General features: G+C 42.9%; 1 protein-coding gene and 1 long non-coding RNA gene across 18 annotated transcripts in view; one reads left to right on the forward strand and one right to left on the reverse strand.

Moving 5' to 3' along the window:
* Positions 1-134: 134 nt before the first annotated feature.
* LOC112563323 (cytospin-A-like) overlaps positions 135-27947 on the reverse strand; it is a 44316-nt gene continuing 16503 nt past the window's right edge. For 5 of the 17 annotated variants that reach the window (XM_025237207.1, XM_025237212.1, XM_025237210.1 and 2 more), the window contains 17 exons: positions 17910-18395; positions 14188-14397; positions 13582-13793; positions 12773-13002; positions 12196-12495; positions 9848-9969; positions 9014-9223; positions 8561-8701; positions 7978-8166; positions 7455-7628; positions 6643-6999; positions 6149-6352; positions 5503-5774; positions 5026-5146; positions 4471-4587; positions 3952-4011; positions 135-3529 (listed from right to left, as the gene is read on the reverse strand). In XM_025237207.1, the coding sequence (XP_025092992.1) occupies positions 3395-3529; positions 3952-4011; positions 4471-4587; positions 5026-5146; positions 5503-5774; positions 6149-6352; positions 6643-6999; positions 7455-7628; positions 7978-8166; positions 8561-8701; positions 9014-9223; positions 9848-9969; positions 12196-12495; positions 12773-13002; positions 13582-13793; positions 14188-14397; positions 17910-18395 (3540 nt within the window). In that variant the 3' untranslated portion in view covers positions 135-3394. Of the gene's footprint in view, positions 3530-3951; positions 4012-4470; positions 4588-5025; positions 5147-5502; positions 5775-6148; positions 6353-6642; positions 7000-7454; positions 7629-7977; positions 8167-8560; positions 8702-9013; positions 9224-9847; positions 9970-12195; positions 12496-12772; positions 13003-13581; positions 13794-14187; positions 14398-15772; positions 15782-16449; positions 16764-17909; positions 18396-18708; positions 18925-25997; positions 27732-27947 lie in introns of those variants that run through there. The other 12 variants (XM_025237217.1, XM_025237218.1, XM_025237214.1 and 9 more) reach the window with 11 other exon arrangements.
* Positions 17555-24980, forward strand: LOC112563330. The gene is made up of 2 exons (XR_003099009.1): positions 17555-17687; positions 20555-24980. It is a non-coding gene; the product is annotated as an uncharacterized LOC112563330 (long non-coding RNA).

Raw genomic sequence — 27947 nt, forward strand, 5'->3', positions numbered from 1 at the left:
ATCAATCTTATGCTTAGTGGATGCGGTGGATCACTGGTAAATGAGAGAACTATTCTTTTCTCCTTTGCCATGCAATGAAATGATTGTATAGTTGCTACATAGATATATGAAATAAGCACCGCACATAAATTTCATAAACTTTAAGCTTTATTTCCATCCTGTTAATAGACATTTTTGAGCAGGAATGAATACAAGATTAACCTTGCAGCGCAGCAGATACATTCACAAAGTATTGCACCAAAACTATTACACTCACCTGCACACAGGCTTTCTTAAAATGCACAGACAGCTGAATCTTGTGCCCACTGTAATGCAATGCAAAAATGGACAGCTAACTAAAAGCAGCAGTCAATATGCTGGAGGTTGTTGCTTGCTGGGTAGGCAAGCGTTCAGGGTAGCATGTGGACCAGCTATATGTATATATTTTTTAAATAATGCCAGACGGTCACAGTGCTGTAACATTTTTGAAATGACAGTATCTTACAATACTAACAAATCCAACTTGTTACAGAATCACAGTTTGCACTGTAGCCCTTGGCTTGCCATCGAGACTGATGCATTTGCCAGCACTATGCCTTCTGCAGCACTAGGTGCTGTAATCTGTCAGGCCAACCTATTTACAGTCTACACTTGTCACTCTCTACAAGATCTCTGCTCTGCTTTGTTACAAATTTGTTTTAGGCAAGATGTATGGTAGGATAGCTATGCTAATTTCTAATTTCATCAAGATCAAAATTATTTTCACAGCTGGCAATTGCAGCTTTATTATGTACAGAATTTCTAATAAGAAAATAAAAATACAGTTACAATACTCTGAGAAAGAAAAAAAAAAAAAACAATGAACGAAAACACTTGAGGTGAACTGGTGATCAAGTGTTCAATACAGTTTTGCCAGTGAATCTTAACAAATTCATACTTATCTCAGTTAAGAACAAACCAATTAGCACCACATATGGCTGCAATATATTTTAGCAAAAATGAAGATTTAAAATCTGGGACAAAACAATGTGGAAATGCATTTCATACTGGGCAACGTGCTGCAACCAACTGGCAATGACTAGCAATGTGATATGCTACACTGTGCACAGATGTTATAGACAGCACTGTAATAACATTATTTTTGTCTTTAAAAAAACAGTAGTCTGCTAACGCTTTGTATTGGAGAGAGAGTTTTTAAACACCAGTTTCTCATGCCCAGCTTTTGGTAAGAGTGGTGCCCATCTCTTCCCTACTCCTACCTTCTGTAAGGGCCAGGGCACCATTTCCATGGCTGGCTCAACTTTAGGAAGGAATGCTACCACAGGGTTATGAAACCAACCAGTGTGTCAGCCACTACTGGCTCAGCTAGAGGAAGGTATGCTACCACAAGGGTAATGAAATGATAGCCACTTGGCTATCTACTGCCAATGTCTTTGTCTACTATTCTCTTCTGTCAAAAAAGGACATTACATAGTAAATGCTTGCAGCCTTCAACTGATAATGTTTGAGAGGCCTGCTGTTTTGCAGTAACATGTATCAATCCAATGATTTAAAAACAATGAACACCTGAAACAACAGGACCATGAGCACAAAGAGACTGACATTTAGCTTTTATACACTCAACCATCTTAACTATGTTTCCATATATTTCACCATCACAACTTAATGTACTACTTCCCTTGTGTTCAGCTTTGTCAAAAAACATCACTCACTTCAGGAGAACCTCAGACTGCTTTAACAGTTTGGTTTTGTTTTTTTCCAATGCATCATATATTTCTAGCAAGTAGTACGAAGTGCAGGTGAACCACACAAAACCCCTGGCCACATCTGTTCCTGGAGCTATGTGAAGTCTACTTTCACTAGTAATTTTTAAGCTGAAAATTCTTCACACCACCACCACACAGACACAACTTGATTTTTTTTAAAACTTGTCATGCAATACCAGAAAAAGCACTGTGTTCCAGAGCTGGCTGGTATGGTATCTAGGATCATCAAGGTAGCTGACACAGAGGGTCCATACTGGTTTCATGAAGATGTCCTCCAGTCTGCAAGCTGGACATCACAAACCTCTGGACACATGCTGCATGACAACTTCATGCGGAGTCAAAAATCATGTCTCATGTTTTACTTCAGTGCTCCATGCACAATTCTGCGTTACACTAACAACAAATAACTGGCATTTTGCAGCACAAAATTTTCACTAATGCTTCTGTTACATCCCATTTTATTTCTGCTGAGACTACCTATTGTATGATAGTTTGTGCTAGCCCTGTACTAGTTTGACAAAGCAACCTTGATGTATGTTTTCTAACTGGTATGACAGCTTCTGTGTCGATTCATGCATCATGTAACGTATCTCTGTGGAAGTGTAAAATTACTAACCATCTGACGACAATGAGCTAACAAATCTTCATTTCCTGATTAGAATACCTCCTTCAAGCCAATTCAAGAAAAATTTGATGAACAGAATAATTTACTGGAGGCAATAATCACACTGGAAAATTTTTTAAATTCTTTGCCAACGGTATTTATGGAATTTACAACAGTAGGAAATCTAAAAATGAAAAACACTGCAACAAACAATATGACAGAACTTGCAACACTCACTTCTTTTACTGTGATGGAAAGTGATAAAGGGATATTCAAAAACGGTTAATTTCAAGGAGTGGTCCACCATACACATTGATTGGCAAACAAAAAGCAGTGGCCACCATTTAGACGTCTACATGAAGATCTTCCTGAACACTGTAAACTGTTGGCCAAACAGCTTCCTTCGTTCACATTAGTAATAAGTAATGCTGTGGGCACAATGGAAATAAAAATACAGTCATCCCAAAATACATTGTTTCAACACTGAGATCAATAACAGCTTTATCCAGACAAGCACAGTTACACTATGCTGCAGATGAGCTGTCATTCCATTAACTTCAGCCAATATTTCTTCGTGTGATTTTCTGACAAACTGTATGCAACGAAATGCAAGCATTCAAACACAAATGCATTTATACCAAACTCAGCATCTCTCTGTCTAAAATTCAGTCACATTCCTATAGTACCTCGTCAGGCTATGAACAGTCAGTAGGAACACTCCCTCCTAGCCTGAGATGAAGCTGTGCTTGTGAATTCCATCCCAATGATGCATCAGTAGCTGACCGACTCAGTAAAGTACACCCTGTACATAGAACCCCCCAAAAAAGCACAGGTATGCTTGTACCAAAGCATTAGCAGGAGCAATCTGCAGACTTTAGTGCTAGGATAGACTTGCCATCTGATTTTGCAATCGCTAGACTTTGTGACAGGAGGGAGACCTTGGCTGCTGCAGAAAAAAATGCACACACTGTATGGAACAAGCCACGAGGTGGAAAGCTTGCAGCACTTCTTTTCTGACAATCACTGCACCAAAGTGTAAGTGATGCTATAACGCAGAGGGAGAAGGAGAGGAGCCTTGTGCCTGCTTGCTGTCCACTTCGAAGTGTTTGTAAATGTTTGTAACATATGCCATGACAGCCTGCCAGTCGGGTCTCTCCATGGCAACCATTTCATTCAGGCTCTGCAGCAAATATATACTTAATCAGTCATCTTGCCATAGACAAGTTTGATGAAGCAATTTTCCCTAATGCAAACACAAATTACGAGCATTGTTATATGTCTAAGGAAGTATAATTTTATACCAAGTTGAGCTTGCATTTCTTTTTGTCATATATTCCATAGATGACCTTTAGCCAAACTTTAAACTTAAATGTTTTATTCATACCGTTATCACAAATGCCTAACACCCAGGAAAGTCAGGCTTTGTAGTTCTGGGGTGATTTCTATTACTGGGGAAATGCAGCTGTTAGTAAAGTGTTGCAGTCTTTACTGTCAGCCAAGATACGTAATGTTGACTTGTTAAAGGTATGGCACAATTTCCTGCCTAACACCATTATGTAAGGCAGTAAAATAAAAAGACACAAGTTATCAGGAGATTCTTACCAGACTGGTTGGAATGCCTACACTTTCTGCGGCTGAGAATGCTAAAGTGAAATTCTTTCGCTGAAATTGAACCAAACCAGCAATCAGTAAAGCTGCCATCACAGAAGAAAACACATTTTCAGAGAAAAAACTTGCAATCTATGACATCATACTGGTTACACATGCAAAGATGGTCTGGGTGACTGCAACTAAATTGTTACTTCTTCAATATGCTAATATTTGATGCTTCTTATGATGAAATATGTGTATACCAAAACAAATAATTAATGGTACATCTGTAGATGTTCCTAACTATTTATGCCTGTAGATGACCAAGTCCACACATGGTTTCAAGACTTGCTATTGAAAAATGAGTGTCATGTTAACAGCTTGCCAGTGTTACTGGCATTACTTCTTTACAGAATGAAACTCAATCTTTGATAGGTATCTGTGACTAAAGTACCAATTCTGATTTCCCCCAACCCCCCAACACACAGCCACAATACTGATGAGGTTAGAGGGCAGCCTGACACAGGTTACCTTGTCATCAGAGTTCAATGTAGAGTACAGAACTTTGTCAGGGAGATAACTGTGCAGAAGAGCACAAAAGGCCAGCCCGTCATTCCAACTGCTGCTGAAGTTTGTGATGTCCACTCCCTGCACAAAACCTTGTTCAGTCAGCTTCAGCTAAAGTCTCAAATGCTTAAAAGCTCACTTTTGATATTTGCTGTTTGGATAAATATGTTCAAAAATCAATGAAGACCATATTCATTTAGAAAATTTGCTGAAACTGTGCCACACTGAGTACACTATATTATATAGAAGAAGGATAAAATACAACAACTATCTTTATAGCTCTGTTTTCAGTCAGGCAACAGTCTAGAAGAGAACAAGGGTGCTGTGTCACAAGGAACAACTTGCTGACATGGAGTGAAAACGACACCAGAATTCAACACCACTTAATGTTGAATGTTTTAAAAGATTGAAAAAGGTGCATGTGTGGGTGAGGGGAGTGGGGAGGCTAGAAATGTGCTTGGCCCTTTAATGAGGATTTGGTTCCATGAAGCAAAGAGCATCACGCATACAAAAACTTACACTGTATGCTAATGTCTTCTGCTGGCACCACTTAAGCAGAGCATTGCGCTTTGATCCTCCCATCTGTTTGGCCAGACTGGAAAGTGGATCTTTGCCAGAGCTGTCCTTCTTGTCCACTTCACTGTGTAATAGACAAACAAAACAGCAGTGTGACTGGAGAGTTAGTAGTCGTGGATTGCATTACATTTATTCACGCCCTATCCATTGCTTCTTGGTCATCAGTCTATGCTTAGCCAACTCTCCCATCTTCCTGTACAAGCTGTAACCATGCTGACTCAACACTTCTCAACCATGAAAATAACATGGCAAGCTAGGAAAAAAAAACAAAGGACGAAAACCAAGAATAAAAAGAAGCAGGAAGCTAATAAGCTCGTTCACCTATAAAATTTATTACAGAGGTCGGCGCTTGAAATGCCTATTATATGTGTCTCGATTATAATGTAAAATGTGCATAGTCATAAAAGTATCTTCACTCACTTAATATTGCTGTTTCTGCGAGAACTATTACGATCCTTCAAAATAGACGAAAGCTGTGAAGTAACTTTTGGGGCTGCAGCCTCTACGTCTTGCCAAGCAACCTTTGGTGGAGGAGTTTCAGCCACAGGTGCCAGGCAAGTTCCTGAACTGCGAGGCTGCAAAGACGCCTTCTCTGCTGGGCTCTTGGTAAAAGATCCCACAGTTCGAAAGTCTTTAGTTGGTGAAGCTGGACTTGATGGGGCAGAAGGGGAAGTGGGTGACTTGAGAAGATCCTGGTATCATTAAACAAAAATAACAATAACAACAGTAAAGAAGTTTTTAACAGCAAATACCTCTCCCCTTCCATTTGTTTTAAGTGATCAGGAAAATTTGCTTAACTCTTTAGTGTTCAGTTAAATATATATATAGTCAAAATGCAAAGAAACAAAACTTATGTTAACAAAAATTATACCGTTGATGAGAAAGAAATTTGTAATTGTAAAAAGCTGAGAAGTATCAAGTCATAAATGCTTTCCAAGATACAGTTAGATACTTAACATATGGAAGAAAGCTGGATAAATTTGTTTAAAAGAAAACACACACCCATGTGATATATTTCCCACCTTCACTTTAAAATTAATACAGCAAAGTACTTCTCCCTGCACACCTGATATGCAATAAAAGAAGTTTCTGTATCTGTGGAGTTACGGCGTGAGCCAGTGTGACTAGAGTGCATAGAAGAACAGCCGCTCTTGCGCTGCTCCTCTATGGACTTTATGAGGGCCTTGACAGACAGAGACTGACTGCGTTGATCCTGGCGACGACCATCTCGAAGAGCTGCCAACTCCCTGTCTGGCATGCATCCTGCTACCTGTTGGATATCAGGAACCGTTCTAAATAAGTACCGTGGCCAATGCATCATCCCTGATAAATCAGGAGAACAACAAGCTCACACAGGAGACTCCTGGCGTTAGAAAGTATTGAAGCACCATTTTATTCTTCTTGACTAGAGGGCAGGTCTGCAGGAAAAAGGTGTGTGTAAGAGACATGTTAGGTTTGGGTTTGAGTGAGGTGGGAAGCAGGAAAGAGCTTTTCATGGACACAATAAAATGTTCCCCTTACAGCAAGGCTTTGTTGATGGCCAGCTGTACTGACACTCACCTTGCCTCTAAGCTCGTTGTTACTGAGGATGACCGAGGAACGTGCAGGGCTGCGGGCGTCTTCGTATGAGCGGGATGCTCGCAGGCTTTGCAGCTCCATGTGAAGTCTGTCTAGCTCCAGTTGCTGGTTCAAGCACTGTTCTTTCAGCTTCATATTGTCTTCTGAGATCTTCTCCATGCTTTCTTGGGTTTCAGCTCTGAAATTGTTTGCGATGACAACAGCTACTTGTAGATCCTTTTGGAACTGCTGCCATTCTTCAAACTCGGAAGCATGTCGAGATAACACATCTGACAACTCATTTTCCAGCTTGGACTTTTGCACACGTAACGCGTGCAGCTCTGCATTCAGTTCCTGAAGCTTTAAAAGATAAAAAAAACCAAGGTGTAAAATGAATGAATCCAGTCTACTACAATGTTTTCGCTAAAGGTGGAACTTCTTACAGGCGGTCTTTAAAATGATTTCACCCAGGCGAGGGTAGGTAGGAGTACCCACGGGGTAGTAATTGGAGACGACTGACTACTAGTTGTCAGCACTGCGTGTACTCCTACCTTCCCTCGCACGGGTGAAATCATTTTCTTCCTACAGTCTGAAGAAGTTCCAGCTTTAACTCACAATTGTTTAGAGTCATGGGAATAAACCTTGAACATCTGGAAATATTTGCATGGTTTTGCTCATTTGCAATTACTTTTAAAGTTAACTTTTATAAGTACCTGTTCATATTAACAGAATAAATACAATTAAATGCTTCGTGCAAGAACATGATCTAAATCTACATGAAAGACAAAAAGTGCAACACACAAGAGAAATTTTACCTGTGTGGTAAATGTTTTCTTCTCATCAAGGTAATTGTCACAGTCTTGCTGAAGCTGGTCTATGTGCTCATGGAGTGTGTCCAGCTGCTGAAGGTTCTCCAGTCTTTCCTTTTCACTCTTGTCCAGCTGCAACTGGAGGGATGTCACCTCTGTCTTGGCATTGTTTCTTGTGACCTGTTGACCCCGAAAGTTGAATTTACATTTTGTTGCCTTTTCAGTCTAGCAATATTGTAGTCTTTCGTAATTTTTTTTCTCTCCCTTTTTCACATCAAATGATTCCAAACTGCTATGTTCCACAACATAACTTCCTACTCATTCCCAACATCCTGCGGCCCTATACTCCTCAAAGGAGCAACAAGGAATAAATTAAACATTCTCAACATCCACATCTGCCCGACCCATGTACAATGCAGACGTGCGATACCAACGTTATAGCTCTACTCCAGATATATCATGAGAGAATAGTTTTATTTAATTACTTCAGACATTCTGACCGCTGTAATCATCATGAGGATGAACTGACCTTAAGTTCTTCTTCCCTAGTAGCCAGCACATCTTTCACACGCGTCAGCTCACACTGGGACAGGGCTAGTGACTCCTGCATGTTGGCCAGCCGCTGCTCACCACGGGCCTTCTCTTGGCGGGTTTGATCAAGCAGTGCTTCAAACTCTGATTGGTCTTGTGCTTGTCGGCATTTCTCTAGTTCAGACATCTGTGAACCCAAGTGGCAGAGATACTTCATCAAACAGGTGGAAGGTTGGGGATTTTATTACTTTTATCGCAAAGTTCATGTTTTCTCCTTTCCAAAAATGTATAGGTTTCTTGATCTAATGTTTACATGAGAGCAGCAATAATACAAACATCACACACTGTCATCTTCACCATCTTCAATTATACACCAATTGCCTTACTTTTAATTCTTTGCCGCACTAAGAGGGTTAAAAGAGCATGCCTGCAAGAGGAATTTTTTTTTTGTTACTCTCTTATATTAGGATTTAACAAGTAGAGTGGGAGCTTCATAACTAACCCTGATCTGGAGCAACCACAACCATAATAAGAGTGACAAACACAATTTAGAAATATGCAGTTTAGGACAAGGAGTCTACCTTGCAGCGCTCACTCTCCAAAAGTGTCTTCAGACACGCCATTTCTATTTGATCAGATGAAACAGTTTCCCGAAGTTCGGTGACCAGCCTCTCGTTAGCATCCCTCTCCAACTTGATGGAATTCGCTCGGTCTTCCGCCAGCTGTAGCAACAGGTTCCGCATCATATGACATTCATGTGACATTACTATAAAATACCACGTTACACCACGCTGAAGAACAAATCACTTTTCTCTTGCACTTAGAAGATCACAACATTTTTGTAAACAGGATGGTTATTTTTCTTTAGGGAAATGAGTGACAATAGAGCACTTACAAAAAAGAGAGAGACTTATGAAAACCTTTGAATGTAAAACTGAAAGACTTCCACTTATTTCATATACCTTGTGGAGCACAGTGTATCCAAGCATGCAAAAGCCTCAACGCTTGCTCACCTGTGGAAGCAAGCTGCTCACCTGTAACTTATCTCTCGCAGACTCCAACATCTCTTGGTACTCTTTGCACTCAGTCTCCAGTGAATGCAGTGCATTGGACCATTCTGTCTGCTTACGCAGCAGCTCTTCACGCTCTTCTTGTGCACTTTTCAACAGCTGTAGCAAGTGGGATTCACGTTCAGACTTGTCTGGAAGGTTTCCGGAAATGAGAAGACTCTTCAGCTGTTCCACCTGTCACAGCAAAAAGTTTCAAAGTTTGGATCTGCTTTTAGCCAGTCTCCCATTCACAGAATATTCTAACCTGCCACACACCCCCCTGTTAAATAAGTGCTCACTCAGAACAGAACATCAGCAAAATGGAATACAGGACTAACACTGACAGCTAGGGTCTCAGATGTCAGTGAGTTTACTTCCAGCATTCTTTGTGTCACTCTTTCCTAACATAACTGTGCATTTCCAGCAAATATGAACCTTTTTGATATTACTCCCAAGCATTACTTAGGATCACAGTTTTTAAAAGCTGAAAGGTTAAAAAACGGGTTAACCTCCAGCATTACCTGGGCTTGGAATTTTAGGTAAAATAAACACTTCACCTGGCACATTACCTCTGGTAGCCTATCTGGCCCCAAATGCAGTGTTAAGCCTGAATACTGCTTGTAGTTAGTCATTTTTATATAAAATTCACAGCCCAAACACTGACCAGGGTTCATGCCAAGGAGGTTAAAAGATCTTTGAGCTACTTTTCAGAAAGACTGAGGTGATGTTCCAGCAACAGGAAAACATCTTACAAAAGTATTGTTCATCAGTCATCATGGATTCCCTTCTGTACAGCAGATGAAGTAGCCTAAGTTTTACCTGTCTGCGTGCATTCTCGAGTTTTTCTGTCTGGGTGCACAGGGACTCTAGTAGAACAGTCTTCTCATCTGAAAGCCGCCCATTCTCCTCAGTCAGCTCATTCACAGCATCCTGGAGATCTCCTACCAAAACATCAGATGTGTTCATAAGTAAAACAGCAGCAGCTGCTTCCAAAAAATTTTTTGAGAACTTGTGACATCATACCATAGTTGTGAGAGGGTACACAACATCTGACGATGCATCACAAGAAGTGTTTGTGATAATTTTTAATTATTTTAAAACTCATTTTACAAACATTTTAGGTATTACTGTGGTCTACACTTACCTACACTTACAGCTACACAACTCTGATAATAGCTAACAACTGTTGAATTTAACCCACCACTTTTCTCAGCATTTTTACCCTTTGAGTTTGTCGTCAGAACTTGTCTAGCAAAAGCTGGCTGAAAATTGTCTGAACTGGTGGAATTCTAAACTGATACATTGCCAGGCATATTGAAATATATTGAAATAAATAAACAGCATGCTACTGAAGATTGGACACACAAGAAACAAAAAATAGTTTGAAAATCCCTTTCTCTTCGAAACAGTTGTGCACTGTGTTATATACAGTAAAACCTCTTTACTAAGACCTTCCTGATTACAGCCACCTCTAAGTTACAACCCCAAAATGTTTCAGGGATTAAATGTAAATGGAGATGCTAGGCTAACATGAAACAGGTGTTACTCTTTGGGCATTCATTTAACCTAGGCCAGGTCGATTAAACTTTATGTTTTGGGACGATATGGGTATGATGGAGTCAATATTCACTGTTGTCTCTTTACCACATTTACCACACCACATCAGTCAATTGTGCTTCATTAACGATCTTTTGCAGAAGTTGCATGTCTATAAAAATAAAATTACTGTGACCTATCATTTGTGCTATACTGTGACTTTTTGCAGAAATCATGTTAAAAAAATATTAATATTACCTTTTAAGAGAGTATTTTTGTCATGGTACATATGTATTGATCGACTGCTCTTACCATGATTGTCCTATACTTCAGTAGTACAGCCTACCAATGGCAGAATAAGCAAGTGAAAGCCAAACCGACAAAACATGCATAATGACATGGTTTTCAAGAGTATTATTTTAAACTTCAAATAAATAAACTTGAATCTATGCATTTGAAATCATGGTTAGTGGAATGAAAGCTGACTGGTTAATATCTCCCTGCTACAACCCCTCGAAGTTATGACCCAGTTTAGCGAAGTTTTACTGTATATATAAAGTGATAAAAACAGAAAAACAGAAAGGAGAAAAGAAGTCAGTGCCCTGATTGATTTAAAAAAAGATGGAGCTTTTAGAAGTTTAGAAACCAGTGTGGTCTTACTGTGAAGTCTGCCAACTAGTTATTTCAAAGGCTCAATTTTTTCCCCTCTTGGTGCACTTTTCAACACTTCTAACTAACCGCCATATTGTAGATTTTCAATTTGATGATTTATATTAATTTAGTAGTTACCACACACTGTATAATTACAAAAATTTGGCAAGACAAGTAAAATCTGTCGTTTCATGGTAAGTATTTAAATACTGTCTACATAAATCTTTTCATAAAATTACAAATTTACTGAAGAAACATGCTGAAGGAAGAATTACATACCAAGGTCAATCAGAAGTGTTAAAAATAAAACAACAGCAAAGCAAAAAACTCAAACATTGGATTTCTGAGTTATTCTTCCATTTTTTAATTACACTACACAGGCTTCTGAGCTGTCACTGCCAAGAAAATGATATAATGATGTGGTGCCAGGAGAATTAAATGCTTTTGAGTTCGCACTATACATTTTTAGTGCCTGAAAACAGATACTGCCTAATATAGTTTACACAATGTAGTTTACATGGCAAACTAGAAAAACCGAGCTATTTAAGAAATTTGTGATTTGCATTTCTTGAATCTGAGCCTAAAATCTTAAGAGAGCCAAAAAATTTTTTAAAAACCCACAAAAAACACAGAAATGAAGTTAGAGATTCTGTGATCAATAAATAATAGAAGCAGCCAATTTAAATAAACTTAAACTTAACAGTAACTTTTTAAAATTTAAAATGTTATTCAGATTTGGCTGATGACTGTTTTTTGTTTTGTTGGTTTGTGCTGGTTGAAACCCACTAACTTTTGTCAGAATGCTGTCAACTGGCTCAGAATTCTGATGCTTACAGAACATCATGTACATTTTTGGAATATTTAAGTGGAATTTCTAACTGGTTAAGAGGGCTTTAAAAAAAACAGGAAGAAGAATGCATGATCACGGAAGAGCACATAACAGGAACCTCCTTGTGCTTTGATCTGTCAAGTCTCCTTACCCAACTCTTGAAGAGTTGCCTGAAGTTCTTCAGTTGTACTATAGTTGGTCTCTTCCATTTGCAGGATGCGCTCCGTCAGACAAGCCACTGAAATCTCACTCAGGACATCGCTGTTGCAGCTCTTGTTGCTCTGTTTGTCCCAGTTAGTTGGATCCATCGAAAGGACGGAAGGATGTTCAGGAGTGCCACAGAGGTCAGCTAGAGATACCCCTGGTTCAGAGTTCGTCAAGGAAGCTGAGCGTTGCAAAGATCCATGTTTGGCTATGTTCACACGGTTATCCACTGCTGCCAATGGAAGAGCTACATGAGACACAACATAAATTGCTATGAACATATAAACGAGCATAGAAAGTGAACAATGACTGTGACTTCATGTAGACTCTGCTGCTGAACAGATTAATACTGCAGGATCTGAAATCTTACACTGAAGCAGACATGAAAAAGTTAAAGCAAATGCTTCTTTCTCTTTTTAGCTTTATAACTGACATTGATATCATGTCTTCCTGCCAATTAAAAAAAATGAGAGTTGATATTAACAATTCTGATGAAATTCTCTCTCCACACCTCTCTTTCTCACCTTTTGCCCCTTCAGTCGACAGACTATCACAACTGATACTAGCGTGTATCAAACAGTCTGAGGCTCCCACACTATCTCCGCTCCTGCCAACTGACTTCACAGACCCAGAGCCGATCTTCATGATCAGCTTTTCTGTGTCAGTCACTTGCTCGACAGGAAAGCCCAGCTCCTTGAGCCGATCAGTCAGGTGTTTGTTCTGGTGCTTCAGCTGCTCCAGTTCCTCCAGGATGCTGTAATAGAAACAATGGTGGGGTTTGGTGGATGCTTGATGAGACAGAACTACCCCCTTTCTCCTATTTTATTCCTTGCTGTTAGCTGCTTGCAAAATCTGGGGAAGGATTTTTTTTGTTGTTGCAAATTTCCTACTATATCAACATCGCCAGATATCCTAACAGTTTAACGATCCTTGTGTTGCTCAGCCTTGCCGACTTTTACCTGACAACCAGCTGTCACAACCTTACCATTCTGACCACCTCACAAATTCAGTGTCTCTAGCTCGTTGTGCTGGCCATCCTAACCTATCACTGTCAGCATGGACAATTCACCTGCTCAACCTGTCATCTTTATAAAGTGTCAGTTAATTAAGCTAATAGTCCGGGGTTGCCCTCCCAGCCACAATGAGGGCATGCATTTTGTACCAGGGCTGTGCCCACCTGTATTGTGGTGACTCAGAGGACAGTCTGTGCCAGGCAGACTGAAGTGTATATGTTGCAAAAGTGTTAAGCTCTAAGTGAAATATAAGATGCAGTGCCTATATTATTGTTAGCATGCAGCTATCTTAATAACTTGCACAGAACAATGGTTCTTACACTGACCCGTTGTTAACAGATGCAACGTCTTTGAGTCGTTTGATCTCATACTTGTATTTCTCTATCTCTGCCTTTCTGCCTTCGGTGATCTTGGTCAGTTCTGAGATACGTGCTTCCAAGGTCTTTTTCTCCTTCTCAAAGTTGGCCAACAGCTCTGCATTGTAAGCCATTACATCTGCAGGTGCTGACGTTCGCTTCCGTAACAGTTTGTCCTGTGAATCAAAAACCTGGTATCTCAAACTTTAATATTACAAATGTGAACATTCTCTCTTCCTTTCCCTTTCTATTACTTCTCTATGTGTGCATGTGGGTTAGGGGGTGTCAGAGAGAAGCACCACTGATGGCAAGGCAAGTAACGCACCTACCCTACCACACGGATATCTGTGCAGCAGATTCTGTTTATAAAGGTATTAGGATTTTAAAAAACCCTTCTAACTAAAGCTTTAATATATATTTATACAATGTTTATGTTTACACAAAGGTAACATTCCATAAATTCCTCACTAGGAATCAAATACCCCAAATATTTTTCAGCCCACAAGCAGTATTTTATTAACCTTTACCTGCTGCATATTCTGTTAGAGCCAAGTCAAAAGTAAGTCTTACTTTGCTGACATTCTGGCTGCTCTGAGCCCTCTTCATGGAGTTCTGAGATGCCGATGATCTGTTGGAGTGTATAGACTTGACACTACCAGAAGTGTTGCTGCCACAGTCAATGGACTGTGTACTAGAGGCCTTGCGTATAGTTGTCAAGGAGTTAGGCTTCACAGGTTTCAGCTTTGCAAACCCTGCATTCTTCTCCTTTTCTTTTAGCACCTGCAGCAACACAAGAGCAATGGTAACACACCAGTGAGACTGGCCTATGGGTCATAAGCTATGAAATGTTAAGCAGCTAAATATCTCCCATCAGAACAAATTTATCTTTAGTTGTTTGTTCTCCTCTGTGGTCCTTAGGTAGTTCCCACAATTTTTTAAATGCTTGGATGCATGTTGGTCATTCCTTTCCAACAATGCTTACATTTTTATATCGCTGCTTTACTTGAAAACAATCCAAACTTTTCACTCTATACACTTTCATTCAGCAAGCAAACAGTAAAATAAAAGATCAAGCAGAAGTTCTATTTCTCAAACCTCCCACATTTACATGCCATCATGAAAGATACCAACATTCTTTTGTTTTGCTGTTTGCAAGACCTTTTCAAACACTGATACTGAATGGTTAAAAAAATACTCCAGAAAAAACAAGAGTTTAGGGCAAATGCTTTCATGACATTTATTGCAGCACAAGGTTTCATTATAAAAACCATGAAGCTGTTGTAGCAGAATGTTAAAATATATAGAGCCAGTAGCTCCATTACTTTCAGTTTTTAAAAGTATTTAACAGCAGACAAAAGTTGCACAAGAGAAAATAGCAATTAAGGAAACAGAGAAGAATGCTGTAGGACTCATGCCAAAATACCTAATTACAAAGTCACAAGGGTGGCTGATCGCCAGGGTGTTTAGCAAAGATGTATGACTTGCTATAGCTCCAAAGCAAATACCTGTCTCCTAGATACACCTGGAGGACAGCTCCAGCCCCCTCAACTACTCTCTCAAAATTTCTCTGCACAAGGCGCTACCTCAGAAAAACTGAACACCCCTAAAGGGCAGCAACCCTTGCCCTCTTCATCCTGTCACGGTCTACATACCAGCTTTAAATTTAATTCTAAACATGAAATTCTAATTAAATTCTAAATCCAGTTTCTTTATTTCCTATTTTAAAATCAATATACAATCACATGCAATGCAACTGAAAATACCATTTACAAAGTCTTGACATTCAAAAGCAAACAATTCTAAATGAATCGAAAAAAAAGGTCAAAAGCCATAAGGAAGAAGAAAGTGAAGTAAAATGGCAACTGAGGTGACGACAAGTTCAAGCCTCATAGCTTAATAGCTAATGTATTTGTGTCTGTCTGCTTCAGACATGAAGTGATTATTTTGTCTCATTTCTTTACTTCACATTCCATCACAAAATGATTGTACTGGTAGTCTATTTGATGGACAGAAATTATGCAAGGCATGCAATACAACTGTTGTTACAGAAAACAGGAAATATCAGATTTCGTGGCTGGTCCATGAGAACACTAATTACAATATGGCTTCATTAAGCCAGAGTGCAAACAGAGAAGGCAGTGACACATATACTTACTCTACAAACCTATTTGGAAGGATAGAAAACAATAACATTTGTTGCCAACTTCTAATAAATTTTCTAAATCAATAATTCACAGCTGCACATGATAAATTAAAGGTGTCAAAAACATCACTAGGAATTTTTTATAAATAGATTCCACTGATATTTGAGACTGAATGTGGCATGCAATGCTAGAGGAAGTAAAGAAGGGGGAGTGGGAGAGAGAAGCATTCCACACAATTCACCATCATAATCAGTAGAGGACAATTTCAGGAACACGGCTCACAGTTCTGGGCCAAGGCCCTAAAAGCATGAAACCCCATGAAGAACAGCAGACTGATGGAGCAAACAGAAGGTCATTAACCATAACCCTTGCCACTCTGGGCAGGTGACTAGTTGAGGGGTTAAAGCATTGATCACTGAATGCAAAGGCACACCTGTTAGACAACCGCATGGCACAGGATCTAATATTTACTGAGTTTACACACCAATCAGCATTTTGCAGGTGTTTCCATTCAGATACGATTCTGTCGTTCTCTTTAACTGTCACTATATACATATGTTTATTGTAAAAAGGATGCAGTCAACTTGGTCAACTTGTTTGTCTGCCTGTTCATCATCTCCCGATGAAAATACATGGTAATAATTCAAGTAAATAAGAGTTGTGCGTTACTCCCATGCCGAGTACTCACTGATAGTCTGACTGCCTGCTGCATGTTTCTTTACCTTCCTCTAGCAGCCTTTCTCATCTGTCCCCCGAGAATCAGCACCAACCAATAGTCAACTTAACACCAACAATCTGTTGGGTTTTCTGGCAATCTAGCACTGACAATCAGCTAGCTTTTCAGAAGCAGGATGATCTAGCCTGGTGGCAGCGTGGCGCGCCTCTACACTGCAGCAGCAAGCTTTCTTACGCTGACCACTTTGCAGAACGAAGGCTAGGGTCCCATCGAGACCTCTATATCACGGCTGGTGGTGCAAGCTTTCTTAATTGTTTTCCATGCAGTGCCAGAGTATAAAAGATGCAGTTGTGTAAATAATGCACTATTTGCATCACGCCCATCGCTGCCGTCTTTTGAGTGCTGCAACACTACAAGTCCGGGTCACGCCTAGATGTGACTGATAAAGCTGCAATGCAATCCGCTTTGTCCTAGCATACAGTATATATGCAAGTGGTACTTGACAGAGGTTACAGTGCGGTGGTTAGAACATGGGAGCACTAGGAAGGTGTTGTGTGTCCAGTGGCAGGACAGCCAAAATCTACGAAGACTGTTTCTATACTTTCTTCTGGCCCCTGTCTCTTCAAAACGGATATTTTTAATGCTAAAATGCATTGAGTATATGTTGAAGACTGTCTTCTGTGGTGGACTTTTCTTTCAGTCTCCATGTTACTTAGCCAAAGAAATTTTCAAGATCCTGATTGTGAAGTGCCAGTTTACTTTTGTCAATTGTTCTTCGTGTTTTAATGTGATCAGGTGTAATAAATTTACTTTTGTGTGTATGTGTGTGCATATGCTTTAGGTTTTCTTTTCCCTTCTTAATACATAGAGCTCCCCCTATCAGAAGGAGGTATATACATACAAACATTCATTAACTGAAAGTTCAACAAAAATTATCAGTCCAACTAATCCAACACTCAAGAGAAGTTTGGAAAGATCTTGCTTGTACTGTCTGAGAACAGACAACAACCATAGTTAAGGACAGACTGATCAGTGAAGTTTTGTATTGCAGTCTGCATGACTGGTGCTGAAAAGACAACCGTGAATACAGCTGGATAAGCTGCAGAGGCCTAGTCACACCCCAGGACCATGATGGCGCACAGCAGCAGCCAGTGACAAGGAAATGGAGGCATTCTATTGACATCTAAGGCTGCCTTTGACATATGCCAGGCCAAGAGGAATGTGACCACAGTCTCCCTTCTCATGGAAAAGTGAGTAAATCAAATAAGACCTAATCACATAAACAAAAATCCTCCTATGGGGTCTAAAAACATAAATAATCTGGCAATCTGCAGTAGCCCTACAACCATTTCTCAATGCAAACATACACACCCATATGCATGAATGTCTGCATGAACACCCAAGCCCACGCACACATACATTGCAAAAATTCCAAGACTTGATATCAGTGAGATTATAATGAAACATTTTACCTGGTTTTCTTTGTTCTTTTCTGGCACACACACAGGGGCAGACCTGACAGACTCGGACACACTAATAGTATCTCCACTAGAGGGTTCTCTCTCTGATGACATTGATCTGTTGATAGATATATTTTTGTCCATTGTTCCTGCAGTTGTTACAGTCTCATCCTCTTTCACAACGGTGAGCTTTTTCTTGGATCCCGATGAAAGACTTTCATGGCTTTTACTCATATACTTTTTGTTTGCAGTCACATGTCCAGATTTGCTTCCCTTGCCTGAAAGTCCAGAGTGATCAGACTTAGACTGTTTCATCCCCATGATAGATGGCACAGGCTTTGATGCTGTTGGAGTCGAGGGTGTAGTTGTTGCAGAAGAACTTGACGACGATGATGCTGATGATAATTTATTAGCTTTATGGGCAGGTGGAACAGTGGCGCCCCCACCCTTGTCCATTTCCCCTTTCTCTTGTTTCTTCATTCCGTCGATGGAGGAAATCTGAAAAAGAATTCAATTTTGACAATGAGTTTCTTTGATACAAGCATGTTTCTTTTTGATTTCTCTTAGTGTCGACATCACCCTGTATGTCCTAAATGTAAGTTATCATCTTATGATAAAACATTGTAACATCGATGTTGGGTTACCGTGTCTTCAAAGTGTCAAGAATCAACCTCTCTTAGTGTCTATGATTACTGTCTCCTATCAGTTACGAAGTCCGCAGCAGGAGGAGGGTAATAACTTTCCTGACAGGTTCATAATCAACATTAAGTTAGTCTGTCAGAGGCATGCACTGACCAGTGTGAACACTTACTGAGGTGTCCGAGTCATAAGTCTCCGGATTGGAAAGATATCCGCCCATATCACAATATCAACCACAGGCCTGCAGGCAAGGCGTCGAGACAGGGGTTCTTTTCTCATGGAGGTGCAGCCCACAAGGGTCTTGTGCAAACGATTCAAGTTGCAGGGAGCTAGCCTTATCATCAGTGTTGGCACGGACTACCGTATCATGCGACGCCACCTTGTCACCCTATCCACAGTCACCACATACATACCACACCCCCTCCTGCCCTCCAGCTCGCTTTTATTTATTTCTGGCTGGGGGGAGGGGATAGGAAGGGCAGTGGTATCAAACGTATTTGTTAATGTCTGCTGGCCTGTAGACAGTTAACCTTTCATTGCAAGTTCACCTTTGTTTTGTGCCAAATTTTGTGATTGGAATGGGACTCCACCCCCCAAACACAACCCTCTTCCCTTTGGCAAGCGGTCAACACTCTTTTGTGCTCAAGATCTGTATCTGTTGTCCCCGTGATACAGGCAGGAGAGGTTTTTATGAGGGAGAGATTTCTGCATGGTGTGTCACTGCTGCAGTTGAAAGCGAGAAGATATCAGGCACGTGAGGTAACCCGGTACTGGAGCAGACGACACACAGAGATGAAAGTCATGACAAGGTGGATAACCATGGCCATATACCCGAGAACCCTACAGGGAACCCACAAGTGGTCTGCCGGGTGTACATGACATCAGCTTTCAAACATTTCATAGCTATGTGGGCGCTTAGCCTTTTCCTTCCTTACACTCTGTGTATGTGTTGGGGGTGAGAGAGAGAGTGAGATTGTAAAGGTAAGGCACAAATGTTTGTGGAATAAAGACAAGGTTAGCTAACGCGGGAAGGTACCTGCAAAGGACGGCGAAACAAAAGGGGGTTATTGTACACAAATTGTACCCCTTTTTATTTCCCGAAAAGGCACCTTGACACCTGGCAAATGTTCAAACCACTGACTGTCGGACCCTTTGGCAACCTATCCGCGATTTTCTGTCAAGCTGTGGTATGTGGAAGTCCACACACACACACACACACGCATCGAGGTCAAAAAGAAACAAAATGAAACCAAAACACGCTGGCACTAGGAAGCACCCCCTGGTACGATACTATGACAAAACTTAATGTGCTTACACTGCGCAAGTCATAAAAATAACTGCCGTCACTCAATGGCATAAGAATGTTATGTTTACCCTAAGCCAGGCAAATGCTCAGATAAGCTTCCACGTGTGAAGTGGGGACGATGCGGCTGAAAGGTTTGACAAAACGTCTGTACCCGTCTACACGGTGATGATAACCATCTCAATCACACCCCACGGCAGTTGTCTGCTGAAGCACCCTCCATCCCACCCGCCCCACATCACAACCACCGAGGTTTCACCTCACAACCCTGGGTAGCGATGCCGTTGACCGCAAACATTCCTAAGTGTCAACGTTCTGAAGATGATCTTGCTGATACCATTTGACAGTAAGTGCTGTAATGTCCAATAATGTTTGTAACTGTGCTGTCCCCCTTTGAGTCTACTGACACCACCCTACACACGGATGTGCATGTAATTAGCACAAAGCTTCCCAAAGTCCAAAGTCTCAACAACGTAACCTGGTGCAGTCAACAATGATGTTGTTATGTGTAATCTTACAGCTTCCAGTCTTCTCTCTCTCACACATACACACAGAGGGGAGAGGGAATCGGGAAAGTAATCCTCTTGTACATGTAAGATTAACGTCAGATTCAATATTTAGGTTACAACTGGGCTGTCATTACGAGTCAGAAGTTCTCTTTACTGATTCACACATTATATATATATTTTTAATTTTTCTGTAATTTATTTTTCAGAGCGAGGAAGGGGGAGGCTGGTGGCTAGATAGTGGAGCACATTTAGCAGGCAGGGCAGGTAGGACGTGTCCATCCATGTGGGTGTCTGCTGCAGTTGTACAGGACGAATGCCACTCACGGCTGACAAGTCGGGGGAGACGGGAGGGATGCTTTAGTGTCCTGGCTTTGGTTGCCGTCGTGAGCAGATGAGGCGTGACCGGAGGGGCGGGGAGGCGAGGTCAGCCTGCACCTCCCAGAGAGAAGGACGAGACAATGTGGTGACTGTTTGCTGTCAGTGCTTACTATTCTCCGCGCGTAGTGCTGCGACATTATCTACCTCTGTAGCCGTCATTCCTTACTCCTGTCATAACATTACAACATGTGACGATGGAGGTGCCACGGGAAGTATGCATCCGTCTGGTAAAATAACCGTGAAGATATGAGAGTTGTGATGGGGGCATGAGTGGCAGAGTAATCTCAACTTAATAAGTTTCTGACAGCGTGGCCGTGACAAGAATGTGGCGCCAACCACAGAACGTCCTAGAAGACGGATCACCAACCTCAAGCAGCTATACAGCAGCAGAGTGTTCAGTTCTTATTAACATTTCTAAGTCAAGCTAACCCCGCATTCAAAACAAACAAAAAAGCCGTGACAAGCAGGTCTGTGTAAGCGCCGGGCTATAAATACATGTTGTCAACAAAAATAGCGAGAGAGGCGGCAGGCGGCACAAGAATGGCCGGCAGGGAAAGTGGAGAGGGCGGATGGCAGGACATCGCAATGATCGGAATGCTGCCCGCCTGTCGATGTGGGACCCTCCGCACTGGTGTGGCCGTTAGTTGTCAACTTGTCTTTGCTCTCACACACCCGCCCATCGATGATGTCATAGGCATGGCGCCCAGTGTCCAGGCGGTTTGCACTTCTCGCCGATCAACCGAAAAGTGAATGCGTTAGAGAAGATGAGGACAGCCTGATCTGTTTTGTTAGCGCTTTACGCCGTGCCAGCAACTATATCAGGGCGAGAGAAAGTAATGTTAAACAAAACCTCCAGGTGAGATAACATCCTAAATAACAAAAGCCATCAGGGACCTCAACCATCATAATCCCATCCTCCCCCGACACGGCAAACGCAGGGGGCAAAAGAGCAGGCCATCAAAAGAATGACATGATGGAAAAAGATAACAGGAGAAAGACCAATGTAGACAGATGATAGGAAAGAAAAAACTGTATGATGACAGGGAGGGGGTTTGTTAGAAAGACAGTATAGGTGAAAAGGCCGGTGAGACAGAAAAAATAAAAGCGTAAGAGAAAGGGGTGGCCAGCTTAGTCACCCTGCCAGACACGGGCTGGATGCTCACCCCCAGCATGAGAAGTAAGGCCCACGTGGAGGACGACACTCTGAAGCGACTGCTCGGTTGAGCTGGCACATACACTTTGTCTCTCTGTCTCATGTCTAGCAGAGTATCATTGGAATATCCTTGTATCAATGTGTCAGTTTGAAAACAAATGCTCCCCACTAGGGCTTTATGTTTTAGGTGTCGGCGGTTTGTTGATGTGGGTGTTGTGAGTGCCACCTGGCACCATTCACAGTCTGTAGCCACTCGGCTCGCTTCCTGTGGTGGCGGCACCGTGTTTTCACATTACCATTGTCTACAAGTCCTCAGTGGACAAGCAGAATGCACACCGACGCACTCACCCCCACTCACACGAGACACAGACGATGATGATAATGTAACCCACATCCTCCCGTTCTGGTGGCTTCAGGTTTCTGGCCTCGACAAGCGGAATTGAATGAGAATTGAGACAGAAGGCAGACGTAAAGGAAAAATGAAAGCAAATGTAGTGTCATCTCCTTTCCTGAAAAAAAAAAAAAAAAAAGCACACAGCGGTGCTGAGGTATTTCCACGTTCCAGGACGCAGCCGCCGATGTTCTGTTCAGTTCTGCTTTGCCCGCTAACCAAACTGTATTAAGTATATTAAGCGGACAGGGCGACCTGGCAGCCAGCAAGTCAAGTGCATCTCGTACTCACTCAAATCAGAACCGCCCTCCCCCGCCCCTGTCCTCACACTACACCACCCCCTCTCCACGTGCGCTTGAGAGCCAGTGCGATCCTTGTTCTTGTGTTTGCAAACACCAGCAAAAGCCGCTTCCACCAGGAGTCTCGAGCTTACACGACAGAGAAGGTGACGACAGGAGGAGAGAGGAGGAAGTCATTTGAAGGGGTTGGGGTGGGAGCTGATAACTTTTGTGATAACAAAGACACAGACCAGCGAAAATGTTTGATTAGACATCGGAAAGCGCTCACAGAGACTGTTCGATCATCTGTATATCGAACACTGATACAAGTACAGGTAGGTAGACGTGAGTCTCTCTCTCTCTCAACCACATGTCCCTTCAAAAAAACTCCTCTTATAATGTTGACTGACTCTACCAGGACCTTACACTCCCCCCCGAAGGCTGTGGCCTTATGAGGTCCATTACACGGATGTAGAGATGACAGGACCAGATGTAGACAGACTTACAGCAAGCTGCCATCCCCCTGTGACTCACCAAACAACCAGTAAATACCAGCCCAGACGCTTCCAGCGCCTGCCAGACATTTTCCATTTCAACTAATAGCCACGAGGCTGGTGTCGGACCATCACAGTGAACAACAACACATAATAGACCAGCAGCTGGCCGCAGTTCACACCATTCCACAGTTCATTGACATTTAAAAACAGACACAGGATTTCGTCAACCTATTCGCCTGGTAATTTCCACAGAATGGAGTCTGTGGGCAGAGTTGGACGAAAGTTCGTTACAGCTGAAGGAAGAGGTGTTCAGTGTCTAGATGTCAGTCATCTAACAGTTTCATGCTAAATGGAAAAGATTCAATGAGTAGGTGTTGGTCGTTCACCTGCTACACGTGGAAAACTAAGATTTCAATCAACTGTTACGTTTAACAACAATTTGCATCTTCTTCGCGACTTCCCAAAGTATGCTCAGTCTGTTATAATACCTATACAGTATGAACTATATTTTACTGCGCCAAACAAAAGTTTTCTTCAACATGAAGAACATGTGTGACCAGCACCGGACATTACAGCGAGGAAATAGTTTAAAGCTTGACACGAGTTTTGTATGGGACACCGCGATGTCTGTGTAAACAAACAGTGTGTGTTACGGACACAGATAAACAAAAACATATAAAGGCGAGGAGGAGGAGAAGGAGGAGTCAATCTTGACCTGACTCAAGAACAGTACAAGCCCACATCCCCGAGAAACGACTGCTCAACACTCGATCCTTAATTAGGGCGGTTCTGAATATTTGGAAAGAAGAAATGGAGGACGAATAAAATAATCTGTTGTATATATTTTTTTTAATTTTGTCGCATATCATGGGCGTACCTGGTTGACGCATCGTCCCACAGTGTACATCTGCACTTTCCCCTCTAAGTATTACCGCCCTCCAATGAGCTCAAATCATCTTATCAAAGGACACGCCGCTAGTTTCGTCACTCGACGTGAAGACAGATGTTAGTTATCCAAATACTGCTGACGGCAGCAAAGTAATATAACCGTTGCTGCTGCTGCTGCTTCTACCAGTATATCAACCATCGTCGCCGTCGCCTGTAAAGAACGTGGGACTGATTTACATGAGAGAGAAGGAACACGATCCTGCCATGCTGTGGTAGCCAGAAGTGGCAACAGACCAGACTGGCACAAAAGCCTTACAACGCAGACCGAGGACAAAGCTTTTCTATGTTTTGCTTGATTCGATGATAAGAAAGGGCAGTCAGGGAAGGGGGAGACTGGAGGGGACCCCACATCTGTTTTGCCGCCTCTCTTCTTGATGGACATACTGAGACAGCTACCTGGTACAGACACCTGGTATGTTTTGGTTGCTAACGACGACTCTGACACTCACCAAACCACGTTTGCAGTTTGCCAGTCCCCTCAAGTCAAGTCCCTCTAATGGCCCTGCCCAAGTCCTGTCACAGGGCCAGAGTTGATCGCGGATTACGATAAAACACTGGCAATCAATGGCAGCTCCGTAAGCACGGGCTCAAGATACCCTCCCCCCTAGGAGAGTGGTGTTTGCGCTTCAGGTGTGCACACAGTCAGCCCGATCTTCAGGTACAGGTGGGTCGAGGCGACCTAGGCCCAATACATACAGTGTTACACAGCCCTACAGCGGGTCGTTTGTGCAAGAACAGATCCTTATCACCGCAAGAAAATATCCCCTTCACGCACGTGTGGGCCTCATGCAACATACATGAGATACAAACAACGCACCTTTTCCATGGAAACGCATACAGAAACAATTAGTTTAGTCCTTGTTACACCTCAAGGAGCACAGGGCCGCAACAGCACCTCGCCAACGGACTCGGTTTTGGGGCAGCTACCCTCAGTTGGGCCATGTGGTTCCGACGTCCTTCCGCTAACAAACAAAACAAACAAACAAAAACAACTACAACAAAACGAGATATGCACCGCCACAGGAAGCGAGACACAGTATCCAGATGAAAGACCGTTGTGAACCGGACAAACATGTGACCACGTTTGGCCAACTTTCTTCGTGACGGTCACATAAAAACAATGGCAAACTTGGTAGAACTGTAAGTTAAAAGGAACTATTCAAATTCCGCGTGATTTCCGCATTAACCCATATTTCCAGAAACAGCAAAACTTCTTCCCCCTTTCTGGCAAGAAAGACAGAAAGGGGGAGGGGCAAGGGAGGCCGGGACACGTTAGTGTAAATTGTCGTCACAGCCTGCTATCCACATCGGCAATGGCCCCACCACCGAGGGCTTGGCGAGACTAGAAATACGGCAATCACGCCGCCACTGCTCTCGACCTGCTCGTAAATCAATTAGCAGCTTCACATCGGGAACAACGGAGAGAAAGGAAAAATAACCTAAGCATTTATTAATGCAAAGCGGTAGCAATGCATGCATCACGGTGAGCGATAATATATTATTTTTAGATCGATGTATAGACATAGCGAGAGGGGAAGAGACAAGGAGAAAGAACAGACCGGGGTCGTGGAAGATCGCTTGCTGACATGCTGACTTAGCACGACCTATTATCACAGATGACAACAGTATACCAAGTAAGTTATCGCCGAGTGCGACTAGACCATGTCACACAATCTAACGATAACCTCTTGATGTTATCGTCACTCTCACCTGCAGCTATATTCTGTTTTACCTTTTTTTAAATCTCAACCCTTGAGAGACCTCTAAAGTCACATAAAACACAAAACTCTGCACAAAACAAATACGACCGTGCTGGCGCATATGTGGAATTCCTCTCTCACCCCTTCCCCCATAACCAACCCACATATACACACCTCGCCCATCCCACCAGCTCTACAAACAAGCCAGATGAGTGAATATCTCGACGAGTCCTGCTCCCAAGGTACAGGCTAAGAACAATATCAAGTCGACCATTCTGAAGAGACTTTTTTTTAAAAGCCTTACCTGCTGCAGCACCGAAGGCTGTCTCCATTCTTCTGCTCATTGTCCCCGGCCACCTGGAGCCCAGCGGCGCTGAGCGTGCACCACAGTCAACACAGCCCGCTGCTGCTTGATCTTTTACCACCAAATCCAGTGTCAACAGGCCGGCTTCTATTTGTAAAGAAAAAACACACTTTCACCTTTGCCCGCCGTTTATAAAGTCGCGAGGCCAACGAACGGGGCAAAGTTGCTTGTCCTCCCTCTCCGCGACGGCACGTGGGAAACAGCAATTTCTCTGCTAAATACATCCAAATCCAGGTGAAAGTTGCTGTGGGTGGTGGTGGTGGGGAGAGGGTGGATCTTGTGCTTTCCCGAGTATCAACTTACTCACATCGTGACTGCTGACGACGGGCACAAAATGGGCCGAGTAGAACTTGCGCCGCTCAGCTGAGAAGGCTTTGTCTGGGTCTGACCCCCCGGGTTCTCTTCTTCCCTTTTCCAGTCTTCCTCCTAACACGAGCTTGTTCCATTCGACACTCCATCTGCCGTTAGCGCTGGCTGGAGGCACAGATTAGGGAGGTGGGGTGGGGTGGGTGGGAATAATCGGTGGGAACGCACGAGTACACATAACAACAGCCGCGCGTCCCTCCCACAACGACTGGCTGCGTTGTAACGGTCGGGTGGCCACCACCGGTGACTGCGAGACTTGGGTTGTGGGTGGGGGATGGAAAGGAAGAGAGATTTTCCCCGATTGTCGTTATACTCGCACCCACGCTCGCCAAAAGCACGAGAGCGTACCTTCTAGGGGAGGAGGGGTCAAGTCTCAATCTCCGCAGCAAACTACCAAACACAGTGACCAGCAGCCGCCCGCTGCTTCACCCTTGACCAGTCACTCCATTCAGGGTGGCCTGGTCAGTGTGCAAGCACCCTCTTGAGCCGCCTCTGTTTCAGTGTTTCTCAAATCTCCACCGCCATCACCACCTCCTGGTCCTGAAACAACCTCAGGCCTCAGATGTTTACACCCACACCTCCAGTAGAGAACACCAACATCAAGTTGCAGGTAAAGGATAGTGAAACTGTCCCCAGTAGCTACGTGCGTCCTTTCACACACAGTGTTGAGTGATCACAAAAGTGTAACAAGGAAAAACCCATAAGTAAACCCATGGCGACCCGAGGCGAAAGGAGAGCGAGAGCTGGCCGATGACTTGGCGTCCGAACACCAGCAGCCAGCCCCTCCCGACCTTCTGTCGGTCACACGTCGCACATACCTACTGCACCTCGCGCCAGTCGCCTTCTCTCTGCATCTCCTGCCCTTGACCCGCCGCAGGGAGCGAGCAGCATCACTACATCGTCAGCGGAAGCTGGTGGTGATGACGGTGGCGACACGCGCACGGAGCCGGCCATCGCGAGCGGCCGCGAGTCAGGATTTGCGGGGAGAACAATCGTCCCGCACAGCAATGGCTAGGAGTGGTGTGAATGTCCGGAACACGAGAGGAAGAGAAGGCAAAACAAGCTTGTTCACTCGACGTCCTTCAACAAACAAACAAAATCTACCTTACGATATCGGAATCCAAGCCCCACTATCACACCTCTTCATCACGTGACCTCTTTAGCAGCAGAAACCTACTCATCTTTCGTCTCATGGCTGAGAGGTGATGAACAGCTCGTTAAAGAAAATAGAAAATAAGTGTGGAGTTGACGACATGAATACTTGCACAGTCACGCGAACACCTGCGAAGTGTAAGCTTTGTTGTCATTCCCCACCCCTCTCTCACGCTTGTTGATGTTTGTTTTCGGCACAGTCACCTGGCAGCACGCTGATGCAACATGCTGCATCACTCGACAGTCGCTACCTGCTGCTGAGTGAAAACGACAGGTACATCATGAACACCTGCAAGCCAACTGAGCAACGACTCCACTTACTGTTTGTTTGTTCTGGTGTGGGGTTAGTATTTGTAGTATGAAATTAATTTA

The sequence above is a fragment of the Pomacea canaliculata genome, linkage group LG4 (genome assembly GCF_003073045.1).
Source record: "Pomacea canaliculata isolate SZHN2017 linkage group LG4, ASM307304v1, whole genome shotgun sequence".
In the NCBI taxonomy this organism is placed as follows: Eukaryota; Metazoa; Mollusca; class Gastropoda; order Architaenioglossa; family Ampullariidae; genus Pomacea; species Pomacea canaliculata.